Here is a 23,374-nt window from a genome sequence, read left to right as displayed (position 1 = left end):
GAAATGCCCATTTTTTTTTAATCAACATTTGACTCGTTTGGCTAGTTTCATACATTTCTATAAAATGACAAAGCACATGATACAGAAGTAAAAGAGCTCAGTAGTAGTTTTAAAGTGTAGTTAGGAGGTATGTTTTGGTTCACTTGCCATTTTAATGTCATTGTGCAATAAACAATTAGGCACAAACAGTTCATACCTTACTACATATTATCCAGTAAGCACATTTCTATCGGCACAGCTAGGCAGCCCATTAACATTCGCATTATTTTTGCACATTAAAATAGAAATTGAGAGTATGATAAGCTCTAGTAAAGAGATACTTTATACCTTACATAAAGAAGGGGAAAATTGCCTAGTGCACCTTTAATTAAAAAAAAAATCAAATCACATTTTTTGTCATTGTAGCAAAATAATTATGTAGACTAGATTTATTCTTGTCTTTCAGCACAAAAAAGGACAATGGGATATTAGGTAAAATATTATTTTAATGAAGGTTTTTTTAAAACATGTTTATCACTTCAATTCTCCTATAAGATAATGCCTCAGTTACCAGGGGATGCTCTGGCCTTTATAATCCAGCAGAACTCCATTGTGCTTCTCAGTCATGGAGTTCATAATCTTCAGCATCCCCTGGACACTCTCCTGGGCGTCTATTGAGGCCTGAAGGTGAAAAAGAGAGTATATTTTTTTTTACTTTGTCATTACATCAACATGTCAATCAATCTATGTTTGCTTTTCTATTCTTAACTCCACTACAGTTACTACATGTCTCCACGTGTCCTGACTTAAAGCCATGTGACAATTGTAATAAGTATAGTTTCAGTGTTTAATTAATCCATTACTGGTCTGATTAGTGCATAGAGGTGACTCACATTGGCTCCGCCCATGTCTGTCTGGACCCATCCGGGGTGCAGCAGTGTGCACAAGATCTCATCCTTTTTAAGCTCAACGGCAGCACAAGTGATGAGCATGTTCAGTGCTGCCTGGAAGAAAACACAATACTGTATTAGCTTTATATAACTTTGTGTTTTGGAATATTGTTATGTTATTATTATAGTATAATTTTAAATAGTACTACAACAGAGCATAAAAGGCACTTAAAAAAAAAAAAAAAAAAGAATTATGCGGACGCTAAGAGAATAAAGTTATAACATTTTGATTGCAACTGTGGTTGTCATTTTACAAAAATAAAGTCGATGCCCGATAAAGTCACAATTTATGAGAATAAAGTCACAGTCAAAGTAAAAATGTTATTATATCCAGATTTTAGGGGCTGGCATCAATGTCAAAATGCAGAAAAGCTGTTCGCCTTGTGCAAAAGAATGATCCTTGTTTGAGTTAAAAGCCAAAGTACAATAGATGAAGAGCTTTGTATCGCTGGCCTTTTAATCATTAATCCCCTTTGAGTGCTCCTGGGCCACCACCCAGCACACCAAATCTATTCTCTTGAACTTTCCACACTTGTTTTACACTTGTTGGGCTTATGAATCCGTGCTCTCAGGCAGGGGCAACTCATGTTTACGCAGTGTACCTGAAACATCCACTGATACGGGGTGTACACAGTGCTCCAGACCCTCAGTGGGGAACAGCAAGGACAGTATGCTGTGGTCGATTCTGCATGTACACATTGAAGACAGAAACAAAACAGTGCAGTGGCAATAGAGAGTAGACGTCATTATAATTGGTGTGTAAAACCAAGGCTAGCCAGGGCAGAGATTATGTACAATGAGCACATCTTTGAACAGTGACTGTGTGCAAAGTACCCATGTTTAGAATAGTAGAGAAGTGAAGCTAAGCAGAGCGGAGTATGGGTATCACGCTGAAACTCCTCCACCTGTTTGCGGCTTGGCACACAGCCTGTGTCCTGCCCAATGAGCCCCAGGGAGCGCAACAGTTTGTAATTGATGCGTACGAGTGGAGAGGTGGCAGCTAAACTGCAGTGACAATCTGTCTAATAACTCACAAACATATGGGATGTGTAAAATGTCAGCATTTCAAAGTTTGATATCCTTTATGGGTATTTGTTTAAGCTTTTCACTCATCTAAGAGCCAGTCTTTTGCAGTCTGTATTCACTTTGATTTGGTATCGAGCCCTAAATCATTAAATGTCGACTTTATTTGTGGTAAAATGACTTCCTTTTATTGGCTACGCCTTTATTTTCATTAAATTATGGCTTTCATGTCGAAATGTTACGACTACTCTGTAGCACCCAAATATATATATATTTTAAATGATTATACTCCATCGCAGCAATCACATACAAGTTCAAAATAATTTCATTTTTCCAGGTCGCAAAATTTAATTTTAGGGCATGCTTCAGACACATGTCTAGGAGGACATTACAGGCGATAAAGTTTTCTGCTTACAAACACCATCAATTTTACAAAACCATAGTATAATTTGGTCCTTCCTTGATTGAGGCTACTGTACCTTACTGACGCGGTATGGGAGTGTGCTAAAGTTTTCATATGACTGTGGCGTAAGTTCGATTGATCCGAGAAGAGCGGAGAGGTTGACGACCGCTGCTTTTCGACAGGACATCCCAGGCTCCGCGCTGTTCTTTGCTGCTGCACGTAGATAAGGCAAAAACTCCTAATCAAGTGATGAAAATTTAAACATACCAGGTAAATAGTTTAAAAAAAACCTGTAGTATAATCTGCTTCCCTTACTTGAATGACGCTCATGGGGCCAATTACATTAGTGTTGAAGTCTTTAGCCATCGTCTCTGGAGTGGAGTCGGCCACAGTAGAATGAGTTAAGATGGCTGCATTGTTAATGACGAGGTTTAGACCGTTTTCTCCCAGAAGTGAGCCCACCTGTTCAGCCGACTGCTTAATGCTGCTCCGGTCTGCAGTGTCTAACAAGGAAAGAACATACATGTTTGAGGAAGAAATATGAGTATTTTTTGTGTAAAAGTCTGTCTTGTTAAAATTAATAGTGAAAATTCTATATTTATCCATCCATCCATCCATTTTCTTCCGCTTATCCGGGGCCGGGTCGCGGGGGCAGCAGTCTAAGCAGGGACTTCCCTCACCCCGGACACGTCCTCCAGCTCCTCCGGTGGGACCCCAAGGCGTTCCCAGGCCAGCCGAGAGACATAGTCCCTCCAGCGTGTCCTGGGTCTTCCCCGGGGCCTCCTCCCGGTGGGACATGCCCAGAACACCTCCCTAGGGAGGCATCCAGGAGGCATCCTGAGCAGATGCCCGAGCCACCTCAGCTGGTTCCTCTCAACGTGTAGGAGCAGCGGCTCTACTCCGAGCTCCTCCCGTGTGACCGAGCTCCTCACCCTATCCCTAAGGGTGCGCCCGGCCACTCTGCGGAGGAAGCCCATTTCAGCCGCTTGTATCCGCGATCTTGTCCTTTCGGTCATTACCCAAAGCTCATGACCATAGGTGAGGGTAGGAACGTAGATTGACCGGTAAATCGAGAGCTTCGCCTTCCGGCTCAGCTCCTTCTTCACCACAACGGACCGATACAGCGACCGCATCACTGCAGACGCTGCACCGATCCGCCTGTCAATCTCCCGCTCCATCCTTCCCTCACTCGTGAACAAGACCCCGAGATACTTGAACTCCTCCACTTGGGGCAGAGACTCACCACCCACCCGGAGAGAGCAAACCACCTTTTTCCGGTCGAGAACCATGGCCTCGGATTTGGAGGAGCTGATTCTCATCCCAGCCGCTTCACACTCGGCTGCAAACCACCCCAGTGCCTGCTGCAGGTCCTGGCTCGAAGAAGCCATCAGGACAACATCATCTGCAAACAGCAGAGATGAAATCCTGTGGTTCCCAAACCAGACCCCCTCCGGCCCCTGGCTGCGCCTAGAAATTCTGTCCATAAATATAATGAACAGAACCGGTGACAAAGGGCAGCCCTGGCGGAGTCCAACATGCACCGGGAACAGGTCTGACTTACTGCCGGCAATGCGAACACAGCTCCTGCTCCGGTCATACAGGGACCGGACAGCCCTTGGCAAAGAGCCCCGGACCCCATACTCCCAGAGCACCCCCCAAAGGACACCACGAGGGACACGGTCGAATGCCTTCTCCAGATCCACAAAACACATGTGGACTGGTTGGGCAAACTCCCATGAACCCTCGAGGACCCGATGAAGAGTATAGAGCTGGTCCAGTGTTCCACGACCAGGACGAAAACCACACTGCTCCTCCTGAATCCGAGGTTCGACTATCGGTCGGATTCTCCTCTCCAGTACCCTGGAATAGACCTTACCGGGAAGGCTGAGGAGTGTGATTCCCCTGTAATTGGAACACACCCTCCGGTCCCCCTTCTTATACAGAGGGACCACCACCCCGGTCTGCCATTCCACAGGTACTGTCCCCGACCGCCACGCGATGTTGCAGAGACGTGTCAGCCAAGACAGTCCCACAACATCCAGAGACTTGAGGTACTCAGGACGGATCTCGTCCACCCCCGGAGCCTTGCCACCGAGGAGCTTGCCAACCACCTCAGTGACTTCAGCCAGGGTGATGGACGAGTCCGCCTCTGGGTCCCCAGTTTCTGCTTCCTCCTCGGAAGACGTGACAGTGGGATTGAGGAGATCCTCAAAGTATTCCTTCCACCGCCCGACAACATCCCCAGTCGAAGTCAGCAGCTATCCACCCGCACTGTAAACAGTGTTGGTGAAGCACTGCTTTCCCCTCCTGAGGCGTCGGACGGTTTGCCAGAATCTCTTTGAGGCCGTCCGATAGTCCTCCTCCATGGCCTCCCCGAACTCCTCCCAACCCCGAGTTTCTATATTTAGAGTAATCCGAGTTGGGATTCTATATTTACTATGTTTTAATATTACAAAATCAATTTTGCACAGATATCTATATCCCATTGTTTGTTTTACAGATGTAAATAGCATGAAACATAAAAATATACACTAACTGGGGTTAAGAACATGATAATATTAAGTGTATTGGGTGAGTGTGTGGAGGTTGCATATTTTTTTCATTGCTTGGATACAATAAGAGATTGCTTGCATTATGATTATATACTGTGTGTTTGCTCAACAGATTTTTTATGGCAAAGAACAGAAATGTTACACAGTCCAGTGGTGAAGCTCTCCTCTGATTGGCTGAGCTCTGTTTGCCTATTTCAGCCATTCCTAAATTCTCAACTGAGTTGTTTCAAAGACAAATGTCACCGTAGATTACTTAACCTTGAAACAACTTGAAACTCAATTAATTAAAAAAAACAAAAAACATGAAATTACATTGTGTGCATTTTAAAGTCTAAGAGAAATTACAAAAACAAATGATATGGCCTTTTAAAATTGTAATTAAAAAGTATGCGAGTTCTGTCTAACCTTAGGTTACTAAGGGGCAACACAATGAACTGTTTGTAAGTATTTGTAAAAGGAATTTGCCAGTTGCTGATTAGCCTTAGCTGAACTCTAAAAAAATAGCTTTGGATAAGATTGAAAACTTACTGCTGTGTCTATGTTAAATAAATGCAGAATGTGATCTGGCAAACCACTGTGCTTGGCCTATGGCAATGTTTATCCTTAATAATAATCTATTCCTCCTAGTTTATAAAAGGATCCCAGGAAATATGTTATTCAGATATAATTAATCATATCATATTATCCTTTAGGACATTTGCAGTCCCGTTTGTTTACATTTTATTGATGTATTTTAAGCCAAACATAAATGTGAACTGAGTAGATGAGTTTGGGACATTAGAGAGAGTGACTTCTTCTGTAACTACCTCCACAACTGATACAAATATATTCATGGATATCAGTTCCTGTTATATGTGACAATTTGGGGACACGTTCCCATTCAAAAGATATAATAATTTGTGTTAAATTGTTAATTGCTATGGCAACAGTCCTAATTTTTCATCATTCTGAAACTCATGGATAGAATCATGACTTACCCATACGGATGATTTTGATGGTGTCTTTGTGCATCTTTGCCAGAGCTTGCAAGGCCTAAAAACAGAATCTTATGTTGTAACCAGCTACTTCAACTGGGTCGTAAAGGTGTTAATTATCAAACCTATTTTTTGTAGGCCTATATAAACAGCCTATATAGGCCTACAAATAACTATTTCACAAAACAAAAAGTATAACAGTAAGTGCATAAGCACAATGGCAGTATCTGCTATGGAAGAAGTAGAATTAACTATTCACGGGGATAAAAGTAAACGTGAGGCCTATAGTGGCCACAGAGTGCTGTGCTTTGGAGCTTTGCCTTAAAGTTTAAGGCTTAAACTAACTCGAGCAGCGCTAGTTTAATGTTGTTTTTTTTTAATAATACGTAAGCCATGCTCTTGGTGTAATAATGAGATGTCTGTTAATCCCCGTGGAGAAACGACATGCTCCATAACATGACGCAGCTGTGGCCCTGTAGTGGCCGAAGACTTCCGCCTGGTTTCCAAACTTTGTGGGCTGCAGAAATAAAGAAGTACAACCATTTTATTCCACTAAAAGTCTACGAGAGGTGGGGTACAGATAGCCTATCATGCACAAGTACCCAGCTGGCATTGCGCGGATCAAATGCCCTAATGCAGTGGTTCTTAACCTTGTTGGAGGTACTGAACCCCACCGGTTCCATATGCACATTCACCGAACCCTTCTTTATTGAAAAATAAAATATAATTTTTTTCAAATTCAAGACATATGTATGTTTTACTGGTGCACAAAATAAACCGTGTATTAACATCACTGTGTTCAAAGAATAAAACCAATACAATGCATGAACTCACAACAAATTACATGCATACATTTTAACAAAGACATGACCTTTTTTAATACTACCACACTGAAATTATTTTAATTTTGTATTGTATTATGTATTCCAATAATGAACTTACTGTATTTATGCTTTTTATTATTTTTTACATTTTAACACACACCCATCATCTAATTTCCATCAGGCTACAATAATGAATATTTACTGCAAATCAGTGTGACTTCTGTTGTTGCCTTTGAGAGACCAGTTCAGAAATGCATGGCTTCACCTTGGCCACTCTCATGTCATTTTCACAGCAAAGTCTGTTCCTTTTCTTCGTTTTTATGTCGTTTTATGTTTTTATGCCATTCGAAGTGACAGTATTCAATGACCAATACACACTGAGGGGAATCTGTATCTGCACACCCAGCTGCTCTATTACTGCAGATTGGCATTAGCTAATGCTAATGATTACACGTAATACACATTTGACCCACAATTAAGTCAATAGAAGAATAAACCTCCCGTGGACCCACCACCTGCGGGAGGAGCCATGAGGGGCGGGTGCAGAGAGATCCGGGCGGCAGTCGAAGGCGGGGACCTCGACGACCGGATCTCCGGACATGGAGACTAGCTCTGGGGACGTGGAATGTCACCTCGCTGGGGGGGAAGGAGCCTGAGCTTGTGCGGGAGGCTGAGCGTTACTGGCTAGATATAGTCGGCCTCACCTCCACGCAGAGTTTGGGCTCTGGAACCCAACTTCTTGAGAGGGGTTGGACTCTCCATTTCTCTGGCGTTGCCCGCGGGGAGCGGCGGCGAGCTGGTGTGGGCTTGCTCATTGCCCCACAGCTCAGCCGCTGCTTGTTGGGGTTCACTCCGGTGAACGAGAGGGTCGCGTCCCTGCGCCTTCGGGTCGGGGACAGGTCTCTCACTGTTGTGTCGGCCTACGGGCCAAACAGCAGTGCAGACTACCCGACCTTCTTGGAGTCCCTGGGAGGGGTACTAGACAGTGCACCAACCGGGGTCTCCGTTGTTCTCCTGGGGGACTTCAACGCCCATGTGGGTAACGACAGTGACACTTGGAGGGGCGTGATTGGGAGGAACGGCCTCCCTGATCTGAACCTGAGTGGTGTTTTGTTATTGGACTTCTGTGCTAGTCACAGCTTGTCCATAACAAACACCATGTTCGAGCACAAGGGTGTCCATCGGTGCACGTGGCACCAGGACACTCTAGGTCGGAGGTCGATGATCGACTTTGTTGTCGTGTCATCTGACCTCCGACCGCGTGTCTTGGACACTCGGGTGAAGAGAGGGGCGGAGCTGTCAACTGATCACCACCTGGTGGTGAGTTGGATCCGCTGGCGGAGGAGGAAGCCGGACAGACCTGGCAGGCCCAAGCGCATTGTGAGGGTCCGCTGGGAACGTCTGGCGGAGCCCTCTGTCAGGGGGGTCTTCAACTCCCACCTCTGGGAGAGCTTCTCCCTGATCCCGGGGGAGGTTGGAGACATGGACTCCGAGTGGGCCATGTTCTCCACCTCTATTGTCGATGCGGCTGCTCGTAGCTGTGGTCGTAAGGTCTGTGGTGCTTGTCGCGGCGGCAATCCCCGAACCCGGTGGTGGACACCGGAAGTAAGGGATGCTGTCAAGCTGAAGAAGGAGTCCTATCCAGCCTTGTTGGCTCGTGGGACTCCTGAGGCAGCAGATGAGTACCGGCGGGCCAAGCGTGCCGCGGCTCGGGCAGTCACAGAGGCAAAAACCCGGGGTTGGGAGGAGTTCCGGGAGGCCATGGAGGAGGACTATCGGACGGCCTCAAAGAGATTCTGGCAAACCGTCCGACGCCTCAGGAGGGGGAAGCAGTGCTTCATCAACACTGTTTACAGTGCGGGTGGAGAGCTGCTGACTTCGACTGGGGATGTTGTCGGGCGGTGGAAGGAATACTTTGAGGATCTCCTCAATCCCACTGTCACGTCTTCCGAGGAGGAAGCAGAAACTGGGGACTCAGAGGCGGACTCGTCCATCACCCTGGCTGAAGTCACTGAGGTGGTTGGCAAGCTCCTCGGTGGCAAGGCTCCGGGGGTGGACGAGATCCGTCCTGAGTACCTTAAGTCTCTGGATGTTGTGGGGCTGTCTTGGCTGACACGTCTCTGCAACATCGCGTGGCGGTCGGGGACAGTACCTGTGGAATGGCAGACCGGGGTGGTGGTCCCTCTGTATAAGAAGGGGGACCGGAGGGTGTGTTCCAATTACAGGGGAATCACACTCCTCAGCCTTCCCGGTAAGGTCTATTCCAGGGTACAGGAGAGGAGAATCCGACCGATAGTCGAACCTCGGATTCACGAGGAGCAGTGTGGTTTTCGTCCTGGTCGTGGAACACTGGACCAGCTCTATACTCTCCATCGGGTCCTCGAGGGCTCATGGGAGTATGCCCAACCAGTCCACATGTGTTTTGTGGATTTGGAGAAGGCATTCGACCGTGTCCCTCGTGGTGTCCTTTGGGGGGTGCTCTGGGAGTATGGGGTCCTGATGGCTTCTTCGAGCCAGGACCTGCAGCAGGCACTGGGGCGGTTTGCAGCCAAGTGTGAAGCGGCTGGGATGAGAATCAGCTCCTCCAAATCCAAGGCCATGGTTCTCGACCAGAAAAAGGTGGTTTGCCCTCTCTGGGTGGGTGGTGAGTCTCTGCCCCAAGTGGAGGAGTTCAAGTATCTCGGGGTCTTGTTCACGAGTGAGGGAAGGATGGAGCGGGAGATTGACAGGCGGATCGGTGCAGCGTCTGCAGTGATGCGGTCGCTGTATCGGTCCGTTGTGGTAAAGAAGGAGCTGAGCCGGAAGGCGAAACTCTCGATTTACCGGTCAATCTACGTTCCTACCCTCATCTATGGTCATGAGCTCTGGGGAATGACCGAAAGGACAAGATCGCAGATACAAGCGGCTGAAATGGGCTTCCTCCGCAGAGTGGCCGGGTGCACCCTTAGGGATAGGGTGAGGAGCTCGGTCACACGGGAGGAGCTCGGAGTAGAGCCGCTGCTCCTACACGTTGAGAGGAACCAGCTGAGGTGGCTCGGGCATCGGCTCAGGATGCCTCCTGGACGCCTCCCTAGGGAGGTGTTCTGGGCATGTCCCACCGGGAGGAGGCCCCGGGGAAGACCCAGGACACGCTGGAGGGACTATGTCTCTCGGCTGGCCTGGGAACGCCTTGGGGTCCCACCGGAGGAGCTGGAGGACGTGTCCGGGGTGAGGGAAGTCTGGGAGTCCCTGCTTAGACTGCTACCCCCGCGACCCGGCCCCGGATAAGCGGAAGAAAATGGATGGATGGATGGATGGATGGATGGATGGAAGAATAAACCACGCTTACCGATCAGGAACAGCATCCAGTCCATCAAATCATAAGGTCCTCTGCTCCTCAGTCCACCATGAGATCTTCACTCGGTTCCACAAACCGCTCCGGGTCCGAGATGCCTCTAGTTTAACTTGTACAAACATCCACAGTGTCCTCGGTCGTGTACTTCCTTTGTTTTGTCCGTTTCGTCATGTTTAAAACGCAAAACTGCTGTAAAACAGTGCGTAAAACGCAATTACGCGCGGATCTTTGCCCGAGGGCGGGCCGTCGGAACATTAAGGGGTTAAACAGCACTTAGAATCTTCAGCGAGTTTTCACTCCACATCGGCCACATCGGCTAAAACTCTGGTAGCGGCTCATGAGGACGCCTGTCAATGACGTTGATAAGCTGCGCAAATACGTCTGTGAATCACATAATTGGCTGGAGCAGCTCGTCCCGGTCACACTCACTGACTCACATTGAAAAATAGCGCAGAATGAATTGTTGTGTGTTTATTTTATTTTCAACCCCGGTGCGATTTTTTTGTGCGCAGCACAGATTTTCTGTGCGCGGAGACCGTGTCAGCAGTGCGCAATTGAGCACGCGCGCAGCTTAGAGGGAGCAGTGTTCGATAGGCACAGCAAAGGTGCATTTGTCGAATTAGGACACGGCCAGCGTCTGGAGACGCTCGCAGTCCGCGAATCATATGAGTCGGGTGCGTGTCTTGACCTCCGCCGAACCCCTGGGACTGACTCACCGAACCCCTAGGGTTCGATCGAACCCAGGTTAAGAACCACTGCCCTAATGTGAAGTTTACCTCAGCTCTGGGTCCGTCCGGGTCCCTGCAGCAGGCGAACAGTGCACTCAGAGGACCCTGTGTCTCCACCATCTGTTTGACCATCTCCAGACCCAGGCCTCTGTTGGCTCCTGTTATTAACACGCTGATCGGTTTAGAAGACATTTTCCTCCTCTTGCAGAGTTCGTGACTACTCTAGACTTTGGCAGAGTGCAGTTCATACTGGTTAAGCCACACCTACAGACCTCAGTTAAACTTTTGAACTCCGCCTAAAAGTGCACTTTGTTGTGGTTTGTATTTCTGACTACAGAAAATCAATGTAAAAATATTGTAATGCACAAGCGCAACATGGTAAATAAAATATAGCTTAAAATGTATAATTTCCTTTGTATTTTTGTGCAGTTATCATTTCCTCAATATTTCAGCAATTTCAGCAATGTTGGCTTGTGCTGACTTTTTGTAGAAATGCCCATTTTTTTTAATCAACATTTGACTCGTTTGGCTAGTTTCATACATTTCTATAAAATGACAAAGCACATGATACAGAAGTAAAAGAGCTCAGTAGTAGTTTTAAAGTGTAGTTAGGAGGTATGTTTTGGTTCACTTGCCATTTTAATGTCATTGTGCAATAAACAATTAGGCACAAACAGTTCATACCTTACTACATATTATCCAGTAAGCACATTTCTATCGGCACAGCTAGGCAGCCCATTAACATTCGCATTATTTTTGCACATTAAAATAGAAATTGAGAGTATGATAAGCTCTAGTAAAGAGATACTTTATACCTTACATAAAGAAGGGGAAAATTGCCTAGTGCACCTTTAATTTAAAAAAAATCAAATCACATTTTTTGTCATTGTAGCAAAATAATTATGTAGACTAGATTTATTCTTGTCTTTCAGCACAAAATAGGACAATGGGATATTAGGTAAAATATTATTTTAATGAAGGTTTTTTTAAAAACATGTTTATCACTTCAATTCTCCTATAAGATAATGCCTCAGTTACCAGGGGATGCTCTGGCCTTTATAATCCAGCAGAACTCCATTGTGCTTCTCAGTCATGGAGTTCATAATCTTCAGCATCCCCTGGACACTCTCCTGGGCGTCTATTGAGGCCTGAAGGTGAAAAAGAGAGTATATATTTTTTTACTTTGTCAGTACATCAACATGTCAATCAATCTATGTTTGCTTTTCTATTCTTAACTCCACTACAGTTACTACATGTCTCCACGTGTCCTGACTTAAAGCCATGTGACAATTGTAATAAGTATAGTTTCAGTGTTTAATTAATCCATTACTGGTCTGATTAGTGCATAGAGGTGACTCACATTGGCTCCGCCCATGTCTGTCCGGACCCATCCGGGGTGCAGCAGTGTGCACAAGATCTCATCCTTTTTAAGCTCAACGGCAGCACAAGTGATGAGCATGTTCAGTGCTGCCTGGAAGAAAACACAATACTGTATTAGCTTTATATAACTTTGTGTTTTGGAATATTGTTATGTTATTATTATAGTATAATTTTAAATAGTACTACAACAGAGCATAAAAGCCACTTAAAAAAGAAAAAAAAAGAATTATGCGGACGCTAAGAGAATAAAGTTATAACATTTTGATTGCAACTGTGGTTGTCATTTTACAAAAATAAAGTCGATGCCCGATAAAGTCACAATTTACGAGAATAAAGTCACAGTCAAAGAAAAAATGTTATTATATCCAGATTTTAGGGGCTGGCATCAATGTCAAAATGCAGAAAAGCTGTTCGCCTTGTGCAAAAGAATGATCCTTGTTTGAGTTAAAAGCCAAAGTACAATAGATGAAGAGCTTTGTATCGCTGGCCTTTTAATCATTAATCCCCTTTGAGTGCTCCTGGGCCACCACCCAGCACACCAAATCTATTCTCTTGAACTTTCCACACTTGTTTTACACTTGTTTGTGGGCTTATGAATCCGTGCTCTCAGGCAGGGGCAACTCATGTTTACGCAGTGTACCTGAAACATCCACTGATACAGGGTGTACGCAGTGCTCCAGACCCTCAGTGGGGAACAGCAAGGACAGTATGCTGTGGTCGATTCTGCATGTACACATTGAAGTACATGCAGTCTGTATTCACTTTGATTTGGTATCGAGCCCTAAATCATTAAATGTCGACTTTATTTGTGGTAAAATGACTTCCTTTTATTGGCTACGCCTTTATTTTCATTAAATTATGGCTTTCATGTCGAAATGTTACGACTACTCTGTAGCACCCAAATGTATATATATTTTTTAAATGATTATACTCCATCGCAGCAATCACATACAAGTTCAAAATAATTTCTTTTTTCCAGGTTGCAAAATTTAATTTTAGGGCATGCTTCAGACACATGTCTAGGAGGACATTACAGGCGATAAAGTTTTCTGCTTACAAACACCATCAATTTTACAAAACCATAGTATAATTTGGTCCTTCCTTGATTGAGGCTACTGTACCTTACTGACGCGGTATGGGAGTGTGCTAAAGTTTTCATATGACTGTGACGTAAGTTCGATTGATCCGAGAATAGTGGAGAGGTTGACGACCGCTGCTTTTCGACAGGACATCCCAGGCTCCGCGCTGTTCTTTGCTGCTGCACGTAGATAAGGCAAAAACTCCTAATCAAGTGATGAAAATTTAAACATACCAGGTAAATAGTTTAAAAAAACTGTAGTATAATCTGCTTCCCTTACTTGAATGACGCTCATGGGGCCAATTACATTAGTGTTGAAGTCTTTAGCCATCGTCTCTGGAGTGGAGTCGGCCACAGTAGAATGAGTTAAGATGGCTGCATTGTTAATGACGAGGTTTAGACCGTTTTCTCCCAGAAGTGAGCCCACCTGTTCAGCTGACTGCTTAATGCTGCTCCGGTCTGCAGTGTCTAACAAGGAAAGAACATACATGTTTGAGGAAGAAATATGAGTATTTTTTGTGTAAAAGTCTGTCTTGTTTATGTTCAGGAAATTAATAGTGAAAATTCTATATTTACTATGTTTTAATATTACAAAATCAATTTTGCACAGATATCTATATCCCATTGTTTGTTTTGCAGATGTAAAGTAAATAGCATGAAACATAAAAATATACACCTACTGGGGTTAAGAACATGATAATATTAAGTGTATTGGGCGAGTGTGTGGAGGTTGCATATTTTTTTCATTGCTTGGATACAATAAGAGATTGCTTGCATTATGATTATATACTGTGTGTTTGCTCAACAGATTTTTTATGGCAAAGAACAGAAATGTTACACAGTCCAGTGGTGAAGCTCTCCTCTGATTGGCTGAGCTCTGTTTGCCTATTTCAGCCATTCCTAAATTCTCAACTGAGTTGTTTCAAAGACAAATGTCACCGTAGATTACTTAACCTTGAAACAACTTGAAACTCTATTAATTAAAAAAAACAAAACATGAAATTACATTGTGTGCATTTTAAAGTCTAAGAGAAATTACAAAAACAAATGATATGGCCTTTTAAAATTGTAATTAAAAAGTATGCGAGTTCTGTCTAACCTTAGGTTACTAAGGGGCAACACAATGAACTGTTTGTAAGTATTTGTAAAAGGAATTTGCCAGTTGCTGATTAGCCTTAGCTGAACTCTAAAAAAATAGCTTTGGATAAGATTGAAAACTTACTGCTGTGTCTATGTTAAATAAATGCAGAATGTGATCTGGCAAACCACTGTGCTTGGCCTATGGCAATGTTTATCCTTAATAATAATCTATTCCTCCTAGTTTATAAAAGGATCCCAGGAAATATGTTATTCAGATATAATTAATCATATCATATTATCCTTTAGGACATTTGCAGTCCCGTTTGTTTACATTTTATTGATGTATTTTAAGCCAAACATAAATGTGAACTGAGTAGATGAGTTTGGGACATTAGAGAGAGTGACTTCTTCTGTAACTACCTCCACAACTGATACAAATATATTCATGGATATCAGTTCCTGTTATATGTGACAATTTGGGGACACGTTCCCATTCAAAAGATATAATAATTTGTGTTAAATTGTTAATTGCTATGGCAACAGTCCTAATTTTTCATCATTCTGAAACTCATGGATAGAATCATGACTTACCCATACGGATGATTTTGATGGTGTCTTTGTGCATCTTTGCCAGAGCTTGCAAGGCCTAAAAACAGAATCTTATGTTGTAACCAGCTACTTCAACTGGGTCGTAAAGGTGTTAATTATCAAACCTATTTTTTGTAGGCCTATATAAACAGCCTATATAGGCCTACAAATAACTATTTCACAAAACAAAAAGTATAACAGTAAGTACATAAGCACAATGGCAGTATCTGCTATGGAAGAAGTAGAATTAACTATTCACGGGGATAAAAGTAAACGTGAGGCCTATAGTGGCCACAGAGTGCTGTGCTTTGGAGCTTTGCCTTAAAGTTTAAGGCTTAAACTAAGAGCCCCACACACGCAGACTGGAGCTCGAGTCAGTTTTTAACTCGAGCAGCGCTAGTTTAATGTTGTTGTTTTTTAATAATACGTAAGCCATGCTCTTGGTGTAATAATGAGATGTCTGTTAATCCCCGTGGAGAAATGACATGCTCCATAACATGACGCAGCTGTGGCCCTGTAGTGGCCGAAGACTTCCGCCTGGTTTCCAAACTTTGTGGGCTGCAGAAATAAAGAAGTACAACCATTTTATTCCACTAAAAGTCTACGAGAGGTGGGGTACAGATAGCCTATCATGCACAAGTACCCAGCTGGCATTGCGCGGATCAAATGCCCTAATGTGAAGTTTACCTCAGCTCTGGGTCCGTCCGGGTCCCTGCAGCAGGCGAACAGTGCACTCAGAGGACCCTGCGTCTCCACCATCTGTTTGACCATCTCCAGACCCAGGCCTCTGTTGGCTCCTGTTATTAACACGCTGATCGGTTTAGAAGACATTTTCCTGCTCTTTGCAGCTTTGACCCACTGTACTTGACGGCGTGGAGCATCTCAGTGGAGTAGCCTTTTCTTACATCACGCCCCCTATGGGCGGAGTTCATCTCTGACTCCGCCTCCAAACTGTCTGGAGTGGAGGCCTATCCATGGACCTGCCCCTGTGGTGTGAGAGGTGAACATGGAACTATGGCCTCTGCAATTCTGTGGCAGGCTAAACGGAGCTTTACTCAAACTGAACAAGTTCTACAATGTCATGAATTGTAACATAACTGAGCACTCTTGTTTTACTATATTTCAAATTTAACAATAATTTTAACATAAAATACAAAAATCTAATAATGAGCAGTGGTGTGCTGTCAGGGCCATCTCTGATGGCATTTAAAAAAAAAAAAAAAAATTATGATTTTATTACGTCAATTAAATACCAATTTTATATTTTTAGATCTAAAATTCTTGCAAGCATAACATAAATGAGTATCCTATCACATTTGGTGTTATTTTGGGGGTTATACGTTCAGAAATGCTCTTTACTTGTCTTCTGCCAAGCTGCTGGCCCTATGAGTAAACATACGTATGTGCACTTTTCTACCAACAAAAAAGACTTGATAACAACCAGAATATATTTTATTAGTAAATATAAATGCATTGTTACATGGAAGGCACTTCTCAGTTCATTTACCAGTTTATAGTCTGGCCTTCATAATCTGTCAGAACTCCGTGATGCTTATCAGACATGGAGTTTATCACCTGCAGCACCCCCTGGATACTCTCCTCACAGTCTATGGGGGCCTAAAGGTGAAAGGATACATATAGAACAAAGCTGTTACACAGAAGGATTATCTTTTTAAGGGTACTGTTAGAAAATCTATTTCCCAAAGTATATTAAAGTGTCATGATGCCTGTTTTTTCCTGTCCTTCTGTGCTCTCTCCCCCTCCCCTACCTGTCTGCCTGGAGCTGGGCGGAGTTCCTGACTCCTCCCGCATGCACCTGGAGCGCATCAGCGCAATCACCATCACCTGCTGCCAAGTATATGAGGGCTCGACAGACTACACTCGGAGCCAGACTGTCTGCGTGTTCAATGTGAATGCTCCAGCTTATTTTTTGCATTTTGTTACCTGTCAGCCTGTTTGCTTATTGGATTTTTCACCTCCTTCCAGGTTCCTGCCCTCGCTCGCTCCTGCCTCCGCGCTCCAGCTCCGGTATTGTCTACCCTCTGCCCTGCGTCCTGCCCTATCTTGGTCTCCGGTGTGCTTCCCATCTCCTGCTCTGGCTCCCGCTCTCTTTATTACCCCAGCTCGCGTCTCTCCTGGTCCGGCCCCTGGTCTCGTTGTGTCTCGGTCCCAGCAGTCTCTGCTCCCGCGCCAGTCCCAGTTTATCCCGCTCCTGCCCTACGTCCAGTGTGTGATTAGCGAACAATTTGAATTGACTTTGATCCTCACTGTAAATAAACGCACTGTAAACTTGCCCCGAAGTCTGCACTCATTGGCCCGCACCCACACTAGCCGTTACGACATAAAGTTACAATATTGTTTCCACATTGTTTTAAGTATTGGTCAGATTTGTGGAACATGTTGTCACTCACGTCGGCTGTGCCCATGTCTGTCCTGACCCACCCCGGGTGCAGCACAGTGTACAGAATCTCCTCCTTCTGGAACTCAAAAGCAGCACAAGCGTTCAGCATGTTCAGAGCCGCCTGAAGACAATAAGACAAGAACACATTTAGACATAAACTCATATTAAAGGAACCTCATGTAGGCTAACATTTTGATTTCATAAACATGACATCTATGTCCCCAGATACAAACTAGACATCATCAAATAAATGGCCTTTACTTAACCTGGTCCTCGCCAGATTGACATGTGTAGCCCTCTGAATAGAGTTTTACACTTTTATCAATCTGGGATAGCTCTCGCTGAAACTGATCTGAACCATGTTGATTGGTCGAAGTGTCAAAACAGTGCAAGCCAAAAAAATCAAGATTTAGGTAAAACCAGTTTAGAAAAAAGCACGTATCTTACCTGTCCAAAAATGTGCAAAGCACTGCCCACGTTTTTCACAAACAAAATAGCCTGTATTTCCTCTAAAATAATCTAAAGTACATCTGTTTGTTTTGTTTGGCATTGGCTTTCAAAATACTGCCCTGTGATTGGTCAATGGACCTGTCACAGGCAAATGCTTCAGCTGGAGCTGAACAAGATGGATTCTTAAGAGTTTCTCAAATTATAAAAATCACGAGAATTCATCTTGCTGGCAGGGCTTTATTAATGTTTTCATGTAGATTTTTTCCTTGATTAGCAAAACAGTGGACATGATGGCCAAATTGTTTGTCATCAAGACGATTATCCAATCAGAAAGCAGAGTCTCACATGGGTCTCTCATTTGCGTTGCCGGTTTGAATGCTCAAATCCAGTTGGTTTCAAAATAGAAGAACTCTCTCTGATCCGAATGCTCATCACCAAAACTCTGGCATATGCAGCCAATTGTTAATCAGTGCTAGTGCAGCCTCTGCAGCTCAGTGAGTAAATTCTGGGGGTTCAGAGCTTTCACATGAGTTCTGTCCATACACTGAGAATGAGAAAAACCTGTATCTACCACCGGGTTTACACGAACTGCAAGGCAGGTTTGGGATATACAGTACTTTGAGCGGGTTACTTGTGGATGGCCTGTTACGCCAACTATAACAACTGCAGTGCGTATTTGACCAAATCATGCAATAACACAAATAAAATGACCTGAAAACTGTTCCAGACCATTGCAATGTTTGGAAAAAATAGACTCCTCTAAATGCAGGTTAAGGCATCAGTTGTGTTTGTAGAACTGCATAACTGCATTTCCTTCAATATGATTACCTTACTGACGCGGTACGGGACTGCTGTGAAAAGCTCTTGTAAAAAAGGAACATTTTTGATTAATCCACCAATGGAGGACACGTTGACCACAGCTGCTTTTCGACAAGACATCCCAGGCACCTCACTGTTCTTTGCTGCTGCACGTAGATAAGGAAGAAACTCCTAGTTTGAAACAATACAAGATTATGTCAAAGTTATATATAAACTAGTTTCCTCATCTACTATGCATCTCTTACTTGAATGACGCTCATGGGGCCGATTACATTTGTGTTGAAAGTTTTGGCCATGTCCTCTGGAGTGGAGTCGACTAGAGTTGAGTTGATTAAGATGGCTGCATTGTTAATAACGAGGTTTAGGCCTTTTTCTCCCAGAAGTGAGCCCACCTGTTCAGCTGACTGCCTGATGCTGCTCCGGTCTGCAGTGTCTAACAAGAGAAGTACAAAGAAATGAATCCTCTGTTCACCTTCCAGGACCTATTGTGCCCTTTGCAATATTCATTTTCAAACCATTTTGTGTTTATTGGATCTTGTTCAAATTTCCCTTAGCCTAATTATTTTCAAAGAGGCTCATTTCATCAATTTAACTTTTTTGAAATAGCCTTCTATAGCTGAGCTTCAAAAAGCATTTTGTGTCTTTCTCTTTGAACAGCGATAAAAACACAATACGTTCATATTTCTTTGTACTTTAAATATTCATAGTTTTCATTAGTAATGACTTAATCTTGAAATATACATACCAAATAATTGGGATATTTTTATATGAGCTTTTATATGTGTCCAGTGGATGGCGCCACTTTCCCGATGATGATGATGATGATTATTAACATTATTAGCGTTATTATTATTATTATTATTATTATTATTATTATTCCATCGCTCCAAAAGGGTTAAAAAAAAATCTGTATTTGTAATTTTCCAGTGGTTATGGAGCCAAGTACTGTGTGGGACTGACACACTGTATGTGTTTATGTGCATGTGAGAACTGCTCTGAGAATGCTGCAAATGAATTGCCCTCAGGGACCTGTACATTTTCTGAATCTGAATCAAAACGTGTAGGCTATGTTTTAAAATGGTGAGATCAGCAAACAAACAAAATATGATTTAGGACCACAATTTATATCTTAATGGGACTCTATTACGAAATAATTAGTCCAACCACACACGTTATCAACTCGGCAATATAATCTGAGTGTTTCTTTGGCAAAGTTTGGAAGACCTAAAGAAACCACAGTAGTAGCCTATGGCCCAGTGGTGCAAAAGGAGTTAATACAAACTGTGCAATAGATGACACAGACTAAAGGGTGTTGCCTCTGCACTTTTGCACTTTTTTGACCATAGGCTTGCTCAATGAAGCCCACAGAGAAATGGGTCTAATGTATTAAATCCTCAAATGTTGTTACAAAAAGTGTGTTAGAAGCATTTTTTCTACAACAATAACATTTTAGTGTCACTTACCCATGCATATGACTTTGATGATGTCTGGGTGTTTCTTTGCCAGAGCTCGTAACTCCTAACATAAAACATAAAACTGTGTTTTGTTGCTTATTGCTATTGATAACCTACATATGAACAAATGTGAAGTTTACCTCAGCTCTGGGTCCATCCGGATCCCTGCAACAAGCGAACAGCACACTCAAAGGTGTCAAGGGACTCTGTGTATCCACCATCTGTTTGACCATCTCCAGACCCAGGCCTCTGTTGGCTCCTGTTATTAACACGCTGATGGGTTTAGAAGACATTTTCCTCTTCTTTGCAGCTTTGATCCACTTCAAGTGAATCTATCCTTGTCAAGAATTTATTTTAGCAGATTAAACCACGCCCACTTTATCTGACTCCACCTCAATCACCAAATATGTCAACTCCACAAGTTAAAGATGTAAATGACCTCACAGAGAGAATAAAGTCATCATTTTATCAGAATATGGTTGTATCCAAAAAAGTCTACATTTAATGATTTAGGGCTTGATGCTGAATCAAAATGATCACAGACTGTTTAAGACTCATGCTTGGATGAGTTAAAAGCTTACATAAAAGCACATTAAGGATATCAAACTTTAAAATACTGACATTATACACGTCCCATAAGTTTGTAAATGATTAGACAGATCTGCACCGCACTTTAACTCTCCACCTCCACCTCTCCACTCGTGTGCGTCAATCAATCAATCGATCGATCAATCGAGTAGGCAACATTTTCTCCCCATGGAGTGACCGGACTCCTGCTTGGAAAAAGCCTGTAGGACGTGGCGCTCCCTGGGGCTCATTGGGCAGGACACAGACTGTGCTTCGAGCCGCAAACAGGTGGAGGGGTTTCAGCGCGATACCCATACTCCGCTCTGCTTAGCTTCACTTCTCTACTATTCTAAACATGGGTACTTAGTCTGTACATAGTCACTGTTCAAAGATGTGTTCTTTTTAGATAATTTCAGCCCCTCATTATGGGCGTGTGGAGCCGTGCGCACTGGGCAGCCCCGGTTTTACGCCCCGGTTTTATAACCTTGCTGCTCCCCAGTCCAGGGTCTGAAGCACGGCGTACACCCTGTAACAGTTGATTATACCTGTTGCAGTTCACTTTTTGACCAGTAGATGTTGCGTTTTGTAATACCTATATAGATAATTGACTTGGCTGGTTTTTCTTTTGCACATTTCATATATATATATATATATTTATATTGTCATGATGCCTGTTTTTTCCTGTCCTTCTGTGCTCTCTCCCCCTCCCCTACCTGTCTGCCTGGAGCTGGGCGGAGTTCCTGACTCCTCCCGCATGCACCTGGAGCGCATTAGCGCAATCACCTTCACCTGCTGCCGAGTATATGAGGGCTCGGCAGACTACACTCGGAGCCAGACTGTCTGTGTGTAAACGTGAATGCGCCAGCTCAGTTTTGCATCTTTTTCCCATCTGCATGCTCTTAGTGGATTTTTGTCACCTTCCAGATTCCTGTCCTCGCTCGCTCCTGCTCCTGCTCCTGCCTCTGCGCTCCGGCTCTGGTACAGTCATCTCTCCGTCTTGCTACCTGTCCTGTCTTGGTCTCCGGCTTGCTGCCTGCCTCCTGCTCTGGGTCCCGCTCTCTGGACTACGCCAGCCCTGCCTGTCCCGGTCTCGTCTCACTCTTGTCTTCCCTCCGGTCCTGGCTTTCCTGTCCCCGACCTGCACTCCGCCCGCCTGGCCTGCCTGCCTCCCGCTCCCTGATTCCTCGTGTGTGTTTGAATGAACTGCTAGACTAAATATTCACTCTTCTGTACAATAAACACTGTAAACTTGCCCTGAGTCTGCATCCCTTGGTCCTACCCGCACCGTTACGACACATATTTGATTTTCCTTTATTCATTTCTAAAACCATAACGGTGATAGTTTTTCACTTGGAACAGTGTTGTAAATGTTTAGTTTATCGTAATTCTAGTTTAAGGTCGTAAAACTACTTCCTGCTTCCTGGTCAGCTTTCAAATTAAAGTCACAACACAATGTAGGGTCTCGAGTTGAGTACAAGAAAGCTCAAGCAGTTGTTTGCAGAACAATAAGAACAGCTAAGCCAGTATATTGGAGGCAGTTTTGCTCTAAAATTGGGAGGGAAACTCGACTAACAGAGATTTCGGGGATGACGCATGAATGGAATTAAAAGGAACTATGAGATGCCAGGGCTAATGAAAAATGATGAAATGGCAATCAGTAGTGAAGACAAAGCCAAACTTTTAGCCTCTACATTCGTCACAGTTCGGACAACCTCACTAGCAGACAACGCTTTGGCGCAGCATCCAGGTTTAATAGAACAACAGCCAGCATCCGGGGATGACCTTGATCTCCTGTTTAACCTGTTTGAATTAACTCCAGGAAAGGATGATGTGTGCTATGATATGCTGGCCCATATGTCTGACCATACACTTGCTGTAGTACTGAGACTTTTCAATCGCATCTGGGACACGGTGCATTCCGACATCTTGGAAACAGTCAGTGATAGTGCCAATACTCAAGCCGGGAAAGCCCATGTCAGACCCCTCGAGTTACAGGCCTATAGCATTAACATCGCAGCTAGGAAAGACAATGGAACGCATGGTAATAGAAAGGCTCAACTATTTTTTAGAAAGTAAAAATCTGCTTTCCACTCACCAAAGCGGCTTCCGTAAAGGCAGAAACACTATGGTTTCTATATTATGTCTTGAGTCAGAAATCCAAAAAGCCAAAACTAATAAAGAAATGACTATTGCAGTGTTCTTTGACGTTGAAAAGACCTACAATATGGTTTGGAAGGAGGGTCTTCTCATTAAATGACGCAAGCTTGGTGTTGGAGGGAAAATGTTCAATTGGGTGAGGAGCTTTATGTTTGGCCTACAAATTCAAGTAAAGGCAGGTACAGAATATTCTGGTGCTAGAAAATGGAATTCCACAAGGCATTGTGTGTAGTCCTATCTTGTTCAATGTTATGAATAATGATATCTTTGAGGAGGTTGATGGCTCAATTGGCAGATGATGGTTCATTGTGGATGAGAGGGAGGAATCTGCAGTTTATCCAGAAGAAAATGCAAGGGGCAATAAAGCAAGTGGAGCAGTGGACACTGAACTGGAGATTTAAATTGTCTGTGGCAAAGTCCCAGACAATTTGCTTTTATAGCTGTCACAAGGAAGTATCCCTGAAACTTTATGAACAGGAGCTTGAACAGGAAGTAGTTAGGTTCCTGGGAGTCATTTTTGATGAAAGGCTTACTTGGAAGCAACATATAGGAAAAGTTCAGAATAAGTGTAAAAAAGTAAATAATTTACTGCGCTGCTTAACAGGGCAGGACTGGGGAGCTAACAGAAGGTCT

General features: G+C 43.8%; 2 protein-coding genes across 3 annotated transcripts; both read right to left on the bottom strand.

Annotated features, from left to right (window-relative positions):
* Positions 1-469: 469 nt before the first annotated feature.
* On the bottom strand, positions 470-11,005 carry LOC117375172 (C-factor-like). Its single transcript, XM_033971436.2, has 6 exons — positions 10,816-11,005; positions 5,885-5,939; positions 2,671-2,858; positions 2,432-2,593; positions 873-983; positions 470-660 (listed from the first exon to the last, which is right to left on the bottom strand). Exons 1-6 carry the CDS (start codon positions 10,957-10,959, stop codon positions 547-549), a joined length of 774 nt encoding a protein of 257 aa, XP_033827327.1. The 5' UTR covers positions 10,960-11,005; the 3' UTR covers positions 470-546.
* A 717-nt stretch (positions 11,006-11,722) lies between these two features.
* LOC117375171 (C-factor-like) lies at positions 11,723-20,389 on the bottom strand. Of its 2 annotated transcripts, none has more exons than XM_033971435.2 (6): positions 15,581-15,798; positions 14,897-14,951; positions 13,506-13,693; positions 13,269-13,430; positions 12,128-12,238; positions 11,723-11,915 (listed from the first exon to the last, which is right to left on the bottom strand). In XM_033971435.2, exons 1-6 carry the CDS (start codon positions 15,722-15,724, stop codon positions 11,802-11,804), a joined length of 774 nt encoding a protein of 257 aa, XP_033827326.1. In that variant the 5' UTR covers positions 15,725-15,798; the 3' UTR covers positions 11,723-11,801. The 2 variants fall into 2 exon arrangements, with proteins under 2 accessions (XP_033827326.1, XP_055079535.1); XM_055223560.1 differs by lacking the exon at positions 15,581-15,798 and adding an exon at positions 20,158-20,389 and having other exon boundaries at positions 11,724-11,915.
* Positions 20,390-23,374: the final 2,985 nt, after the last annotated feature.

The sequence above is a fragment of the Periophthalmus magnuspinnatus genome, chromosome 8, assembly GCF_009829125.3.
Source record: "Periophthalmus magnuspinnatus isolate fPerMag1 chromosome 8, fPerMag1.2.pri, whole genome shotgun sequence".
In the NCBI taxonomy this organism is placed as follows: Eukaryota; Metazoa; Chordata; class Actinopteri; order Gobiiformes; family Gobiidae; genus Periophthalmus; species Periophthalmus magnuspinnatus.
Note: the sequence above shows the minus strand (reverse complement) of the source record. Positions and strands in the feature narration are given on the sequence as shown.